General features: G+C 30.3%; 1 protein-coding gene across 2 annotated transcripts; it reads left to right on the top strand.

Annotated features, from left to right (window-relative positions):
* The first annotated feature begins 3,454 nt into the window (after positions 1–3,454).
* On the top strand, positions 3,455–7,434 carry LOC122609042 (peptidyl-prolyl cis-trans isomerase CYP21-1-like). Of its 2 annotated transcripts, XM_043782104.1 has the most exons (7): positions 3,455–3,672; positions 4,962–5,040; positions 5,729–5,776; positions 6,216–6,239; positions 6,495–6,677; positions 6,780–6,855; positions 7,038–7,434. In XM_043782104.1, the coding sequence occupies exons 1-7, from the start codon at positions 3,565–3,567 to the stop codon at positions 7,219–7,221; spliced, it is 702 nt and encodes a 233-aa protein (XP_043638039.1). In that variant the 5' UTR covers positions 3,455–3,564; the 3' UTR covers positions 7,222–7,434. The 2 variants fall into 2 exon arrangements, with proteins under 2 accessions (XP_043638039.1, XP_043638043.1); XM_043782108.1 differs by lacking the exon at positions 5,729–5,776.
* The last annotated feature ends 134 nt before the right edge of the window (positions 7,435–7,568 follow it).

Raw genomic sequence — 7,568 nt, 5'->3', positions numbered from 1 at the left:
ATTCTTGATCACATGTGCACGAATATTGCTATGATTACATGTGATCGACTTGCATACATGTGACATAGCAATATTCGTGCACATGTGATCAAGAATCCAAATCTCCACATAATTGTATAACGGATGATAATCAATGTCTCCACACAATTATAAACTTCAAAATTACACATAAGTTATTCAGAAAATAGTCAAAAAACAATTTTCATATAAAGAACAATCATCGGTTGGGCTTGATTTGAAAAGTTTTCAAGGGTTTTCGCAAAAAAAAATGTTCTTATATATATATATATGAGGGGGGAAGTGAGTATGGGGTTATCCCCCATCTAAGCTTAGATGAGGAACCCCTCACATTTGGTTTTTACAATCATAAAAATCATGGGGGGCCATGTATTTATTAAAAATTCAAACAAATATTAAAATATTTGTATGTGAGGAGTTCTCCATCTAAGCTTAGATGGAGAACCCTTGATTAATTCCATTTTGTTTCGAGTTGTTTTCTTTTATTTTTGGTAGAGCCATTACTTGGTAGAAGTTGTATCTAGGCTATATAAATCCATTTGATTTTGATTGCTTATTAAAATCATTGAAGTCTTAAAACTACAATGTGTGCTATTGATCTAATGTATATCCGGGTTCGGATTCGGATCACGAAAATGTTGACGGATTTCTCTTAATAGCTTTATTCTTAGTTTGGGTATATTTAACAGTAAGCTTTTAGGAGTTTCAAACTTTTAGCTTTTAAAAAAAAAGCTTCTAAATAATAAAAAGCTTCATCTATATCTATACTTCTATACTATATTACAAAGCAAAAAGCCTTTAAATTTTCAACATTGAACTTAAATTTTCAATATTGATTTTAAGTACTTTTCTAAAATGCTCATCCTATCTATTCTATATTTACCTAAAATAACTATAATACTTTTCTCTCTCCTCAAATATCAACCAATGATTATTTTTCTCTCTCCTTCATAAATCATTTTAGTTTTCTAATTTATTCAAAATCTTTTATCTCAATAACCGTACATCAATAAATTATAAAAATTATATGGGTGTTCTTAAAATTTCATGTTCTTTCATTAGAGATGTCATTCGATATATTTTCGATGAATTTTTAAATCCGAGGGCGGAGCCCGTACGGTTAAGGCATTTGGCTATGACACTCTATGACATATCACCTCCTATAACCTATCACATTCTATGACCTATCACCCTCACCATCTCACCGCCGCAACGCACAGGTACTTGTTCTCGTTTGTTTAAAAGAGCTTCAAGCTTTTTAAATTTGAGAAACAGCATGCAGCACCTTATGTAGCGTTTGAATACAGCTTCTAGCTTTTGGATATTATATTCCATAAAGGACCTTATGTGATTACAATTTATACTATTAAACTTTAAATCACTTTTTTATTTTCATTTCTTTATAATATTTTCTTTTGTTTTATGTCGTACTTTATTATAAAATTATGAAATTATTTAGGCTTTTAATCATTTCACGTAATAAATATAAAAAAGGTTAAATGAGTGAGAATTGGTTATTATAAATATAAAAAAGGTTTTTAATTATTTAACGTAATAAATATGGGTATTGGGCCTAAACAACATGAGATGTTAACAAAGCTCAAAAAGGTATAAAGTTTTATCAGGATAATTAAGCCCTTAATGACTGGGCCTGAAACTGTTACCCCCAAAGAGACACATACGCAATTGTTTGAGAATTAATAAAAGCTAATTGAATTTTGTTGTGTTTTTTTCATTTTCATTGAAATTAATAAAACTAATAAATAATAACGCTGTATAAGTTTATTGTTTTTAAGAAAAAATTGACCATTTATACAAGCTGTCGTTTGGTTTGCATTGGCTAAAGCTTAATATTTAATTATAGATATTAGATCAAAATGCTGATGTCATGTATCGTTTTTAAACTTTTGTATTTTTAATTCTAATTTAATAAGAGTGGTGCTACCGCGTTGCAGCAGCGATAGTTTATAGTGCGTCAGATGCCGTAACGGTTTATAGCGTTCAGGTTACTTTCATGAGATGTATCAATGCAACATCTAACTGTATCTATCATTCTAAAAATAAGTCACGGATTAGGTGCAAGAAATAATGAAGTGGAAAAACTAAGCCTGAAAAATAACCACTTACAATTGTATGAAACATACAATACATACAATTGTAGAGGGGGAAGTCAGGGCAATTGAAAAAAAATAAATAGTCAAAAATTAAAATTTAATATGAATATAAAAAGGGACATAATTGGTTAGTAATTTTGTCAGTTATAAAAAGGTAATTATTGTTTATATATTTCATGGTATAATATATGACAATTAAGATATTTTTTTTTATCCGTGACAATACCTTCAATAATAATTTTAGAATTGAATGAGGTTTTTATCACAATGGGGTTTTTAGGTAGGTGTGGGGTTTTTTTTAAAGGTAATTTTGAAATTTCAAGAATAAGGTATGTGAAAGTAGTGTAAATTAAAAGGGTAAATTAGATATTTCAAATGTAGAAAGTTAAATGGGACGGGGGTGATTTGCTTTAATGTGAAAGTATAGACAAGTTATTAATTATAGAAACTAATTTCTACATTTTATTACTATGAAAAGTAATTATTTTAATGATATAAATATGAAAAATAATTACATTTTATACTATTAAACTTTAAATCAGTTTTTTATTTTCATTTATTTATAATACTTTCTTTTGTTTTATGTCGTACTTTGTTATCAAACTATGACATTATATAAGATTTTAATCATTTGACGTAATAAATATAAAAAAAGGTTAAATGAGTGGGATTTGGTTATAAATATTTAGTTTTGCATCATTAGTATTTTTTGATATTTAAATAAAATATATTAGTATGTATATTGTGTTTAGAATAATACAAAAATAAATTATTTTAAAAATGATAATATCGCTATTTTTAACATCGTTTATCTATATTTGCTAAACTATGATATTACATAAATTTAACATTTAGTTATCTTTAATATATAAAATCTTTTAGCAACTAACATCTACATTTATCATGATGTTACATTATTGATTTATAAAAGCTATTATTAACATGTATATCCTATTAATAATTTCTGACAAAAAACATTTTTTGAAATAATTGTATCATCAAATCTTGACGTGCATAATTTAATAATTATTAATTCAATATAAGTTATAACAAAAATTTAATATGTTTAACCACGCGAGAAATAATCTCGTTATCCACTTATTCTTACCATATGGGTATTGGGCCTAAAGTTACATGAGATGTTAACTAAGCCCAAAAAGGTATAAAGTTTTATCAGGATAGTTAAGCCCTTAAATGATTGGGCCTGAAACTGTTACCCCCAAAGAGACACATACGCAAATGGTAACAGTATCCGTCTTTATCTCACCTCACATTGACATATAGTCAAACACCTGGTGTATGTGTGTATAACTGTATATGTATAATTCCACACATACATACAAATAATAATATCAAGAAGCAGGCATTTATACACAAAACGACAATCAATAAATCAATTATTTGAATGAATGTATAAAGAGAATCAGATGAGATGGATAGGAATGTATTGTTGCGGCCAAGATTTGTATTACTCTTATTTTTGTTGATCACTACTACACTTGTTTTCCTCTTCTGTAACTTCTCTTCCTTCTCTTATCAGGTATCAACTCTATTTATATTTTTTTTATATACATATATAATTATTATTGATTTTGATAGTTGGAATTTCATTTTGTTTTTGGATCTGTTTCTTTTTGATATGGAAGTTGTTTCTTTTAGTAGCTTATTATTAATTAACTCCAATGTGGATTGACTGATTAAAATATATATATATATCTAATAATGAAAATTGTATATGGAAATAGAAGGCAAACGGGCAAGACACTGCGTAGTTAATCTCTTTTTATAGCAAAACCAAGATAGTTAAAAACTACATTCAACTTGTAGATTTGTGTTTTTCGTATGATCATGGCCGAAATTCTTTTTACAAACGTATCGTTTTTTTTTCCACTGTGATGTATGTAATGCTGTATGATTTTAGTCTATGTTATCCCTAAATGTGAGGAAATTGAAGTTTAGGCTGATTTCTAGGCAATTGTACATTTATCGTTAGATACCTCAAATTGGCGTAATGAACTTTTATCGTTATCTTTTTTGGCACTCGGAATATTGTTCATTTTTAGCTTTATTATTTAATTTTATAGTACGAACATTCACTAGTTTTGTTTGCTGTTTTCTTCATGATGCTCTGAGTATACATGTCACAATGGTTCCCTTTTGATTATGTGACATAATTGTTGCCTTTTGTTGGGTGTTTCGATTATGTAAAACTGTAGAAATGTGATTAAGTCTCCTCAAAAAAAAAAAAAAAAAAAAAAAACCCTATTAGAAAGTTTATGTTAATTTTCTCGGCACAATGTTTTTGTTTTCTTTTTCTTTTCCTCAAGGTTCTCGTGACAAAACTTCTTCTGATGCAGGACAGATTATAATAAATGAAAAGATTTAAATAAAAGGAACTAGGTTTCTATGTGTTGGCACTAGATTAACACAGCAATATCTTGAGCACTGTACATGTTAAGGCATCTTGCCTATGGGTGATCGTTTCACACAATTAAAGAAGCGCTATTTAAACCTTTTCGTTTATCGTTTATAGTTTTGGTCTTAAGGTGCTTGGAAAGTTTGGTTTGAAGTTTAAAATATAAATGAGACTGTTTGGTCTCAATGTCCTGGGATAGTCTGATTGATACTAGAAACGACAGCCCATAATTATTTGTGTTTCAGTTGTCAAGTTACGTAAATCTGCAAGACATTGCCCATAAGTAGTTAAGTACTATGTTATCACCCATTACTTTTCTTGCTCTCACAAAATTTTTATATGCGAGTACTGAAGTTCTTTTCAGTTTTTCGTAAAAGCTATTAATATTCTGTTACCCTTAACCTAAATTTTAGGAGGAATATGCAGTGGAGGCGGTGTACAAAATTACTCACAGAGTATTCCTGGATGTTGATATTGATAAGCAACGTTTAGGTATCAACCTTCACGTCTACATTTCATGTGTTTTGAATTATTAATAAGTGGTGAGACCGTCTACCTATTTGTTATTAATGGGCCAAGTTGGGGTTGTATATCTTTCAGGGTAAATGGGTTTAAAAATTCTAGCCTAAAGGGAAATGTATGAAATCTGTTTGATAGATGAAACAGTTGAAGTATCCGAAATGTATTTTGAATGCCTGAAGTGATGAAACCACTTCAATCATTGCATTCTTTAAATTTGTTTTTTATCAAAAAATGTTTATATGGACATTGAAGTGTCTTAGGGAAATGAGCCGACCTGTACAAAAAACTTATTTGTTTTGAGCTGAACCCGTTTCACTCTGTTACCCTATCTGCCCATTTACCATGCCTGCTTGTTTGTGATAGGAATGTTAAGAGTTGAAGGAACAACCTTTTGCAAATTAATTGGTAATTAAATGTATACAGGATATTTCACACTTGGTATCTGGTTTTGTTCTGTAGCATGTAAACTAATACTACTACTCCGTAACGAAGATCGTTTTAAATATATGATGGAATTTAGTTGCTATATTGTTGGGAAATTTTCGACACTTTCAAATTAAGCTAGCAAATGACATATTAACTTGTAACTGCTTTATAACAATTTAGAGAGTATCTGGATATTTTTGTTTGGTTATAACCTTATGTAGTTTTACTTCAGGAAGAATCGTTATTGGATTGTATGGTGAAGTGGTGCCAAAAACTGTTGGTGAGCTTTTAAACATCTCTTTGAATATTTGAAATGTTAATCGTGTATTTAAGAGGGTGTTTGTGGCGTAGTTTCAGCTTATGCTTGTTTTTAAGACCTTTTAATTAACATCTTCAGTGGTCATAGAAATGTGCTTGTATCATCACAAACTATGTAAATAAGTACTTGTCTTCAACAAAACACTGTATAATGTGTTTATTGTGTTGTAAGAATTTAAGTAAGCTAATAAGCTTTTCAAAACATGCAATCTCAGCACCCTCTAAGTAAGCTTATTGATCCATCATTTTACCCTTACTGAACTACTCCAAAAGATTATTGGGACTTCATGAATTTGCTATAAGTATTAAATCATCTGGCGTACATATAGTGAGAAAGTTAGAAAAACATTATGAGATGATTATCTATCATAAACTAATCTTCATTGTTTTCATCTTTGCAGAAAATTTCCGTGCTCTGTGTACAGGTAATTAAGCTTCCATCATCATATACAGATTTTAAAACTATCTTTGAATTTGGGGAATTTCATTGATATGGTTTTCATAGTGATTGTTGCATTCAGTTGATAAACATCAGGGGTAGTTAAGTTAGTTATTCAATATGAGATTTTCTTATAGCAATTGGTGTTCCAAATCTCATATGTCGACATAAATTATTCGAAAATGGTATATCATATAGGAGTATATCTTTTACCAAACACTAAAAACTGCATGACTTGCAGGAGAATTGGGAAAATGTTCTAGTGGTAAACCGCTACACTATAAAGGAACACCATTCCATCGTATTATTCCTGGCTTCATGATTCAAGGTGGAGATATTGTCTATCGTGATGGGAGGGGAAATGAATCTATATACGGTGGCACATTCCGTGATGAAAATTTCAAAATCAAGCAATCACACCCAGGTTTTTGACTTTCTTCTCTACATTAATAATCCACGGGGAAGAACTATTCTTAATTGTTAGATAACATATGTAATGTTCTGCTAAAATGCTATATGTTTGCAGGTATGGTGGCCATGGTTAATACAGGACCAGATTCCAATGGTTCACAATTCTTCATCACCACAGTTAAGGCCTACTGGTAAGCTTCTTAGCTTGTAGCAGTGCACTTATGGATAGGCAAAGAGGTCACCGGAACTTGAAAATCCTTTAATAAAGGATATTTTACCACTATTTTAGGACAGTGATCTACGTCTTATATCTATGAAAAACTATCCTTTAAATGCTGGTCAAATTTCACATTAGACGACCCTGATTTTTCAGGTTAGATGGTCAACATGTTGTGTTTGGCAAGGTTATTGAAGGGATGGATAATGTGTATGCAGTAGAAGGCATGGCAGGTACTTACAGCGGGAAACCCCGTAAAAAGGTGATTATTGCTGATTCAGGTGAGATCCCAAAAAGCGAGTTGAATGGTGAATTACGAAGTACAACAAGTGAATCATGACAGTGACACTGAGATAGCCTAGATTTTACAGCATGTTTTTGTTTTGTTGGGGGGTTTTTAGATAGTTTCGTATTAATGCTTTGTATCATCTCCATGCCCTTTTTTTCCTTCTTGATGTTGATATATCTCATAGTAAACTGATCAGAAAATGTAGACAAGTGCGATATTGTAGTAAATGCGGGTTAGTAAATGATATGACTTTCACTTGACATAGTTTGAGCTTGATCTTGATCTCTTCTTGTGTTGTGGATGACTTGCACGATTAATACAAAAATTATAATTTAAATTTCTACGTACCATTACAAATAGTTTTGTTTTACTTCTTTATTGTTGTAGAAACCATCAGT

This window comes from Erigeron canadensis, chromosome 1 (assembly GCF_010389155.1).
Source record: "Erigeron canadensis isolate Cc75 chromosome 1, C_canadensis_v1, whole genome shotgun sequence".
Taxonomy (NCBI): domain Eukaryota; kingdom Viridiplantae; phylum Streptophyta; class Magnoliopsida; order Asterales; family Asteraceae; genus Erigeron; species Erigeron canadensis.
This window is presented reverse-complemented; position numbering and strand designations above follow the sequence as displayed.

What these genes read in the sequence shown, in the direction of transcription:
- LOC122609042 (XM_043782104.1), top strand. Translation starts at nt 3,565, where the DNA reads ATGGATAGGAATGTATTGTTGCGGCCAAGATTTGTATTACTCTTATTT. An exon ending in AATCAAGCAATCACACCCAG is followed by an intron (nt 6,678 to 6,779) that starts GTTTTTGACTTT and finishes ATATGTTTGCAG; the next exon opens with GTATGGTGGCCATGGTTAAT. An exon ending in ACCACAGTTAAGGCCTACTG is followed by an intron (nt 6,856 to 7,037) that starts GTAAGCTTCTTA and finishes CTGATTTTTCAG; the next exon opens with GTTAGATGGTCAACATGTTG.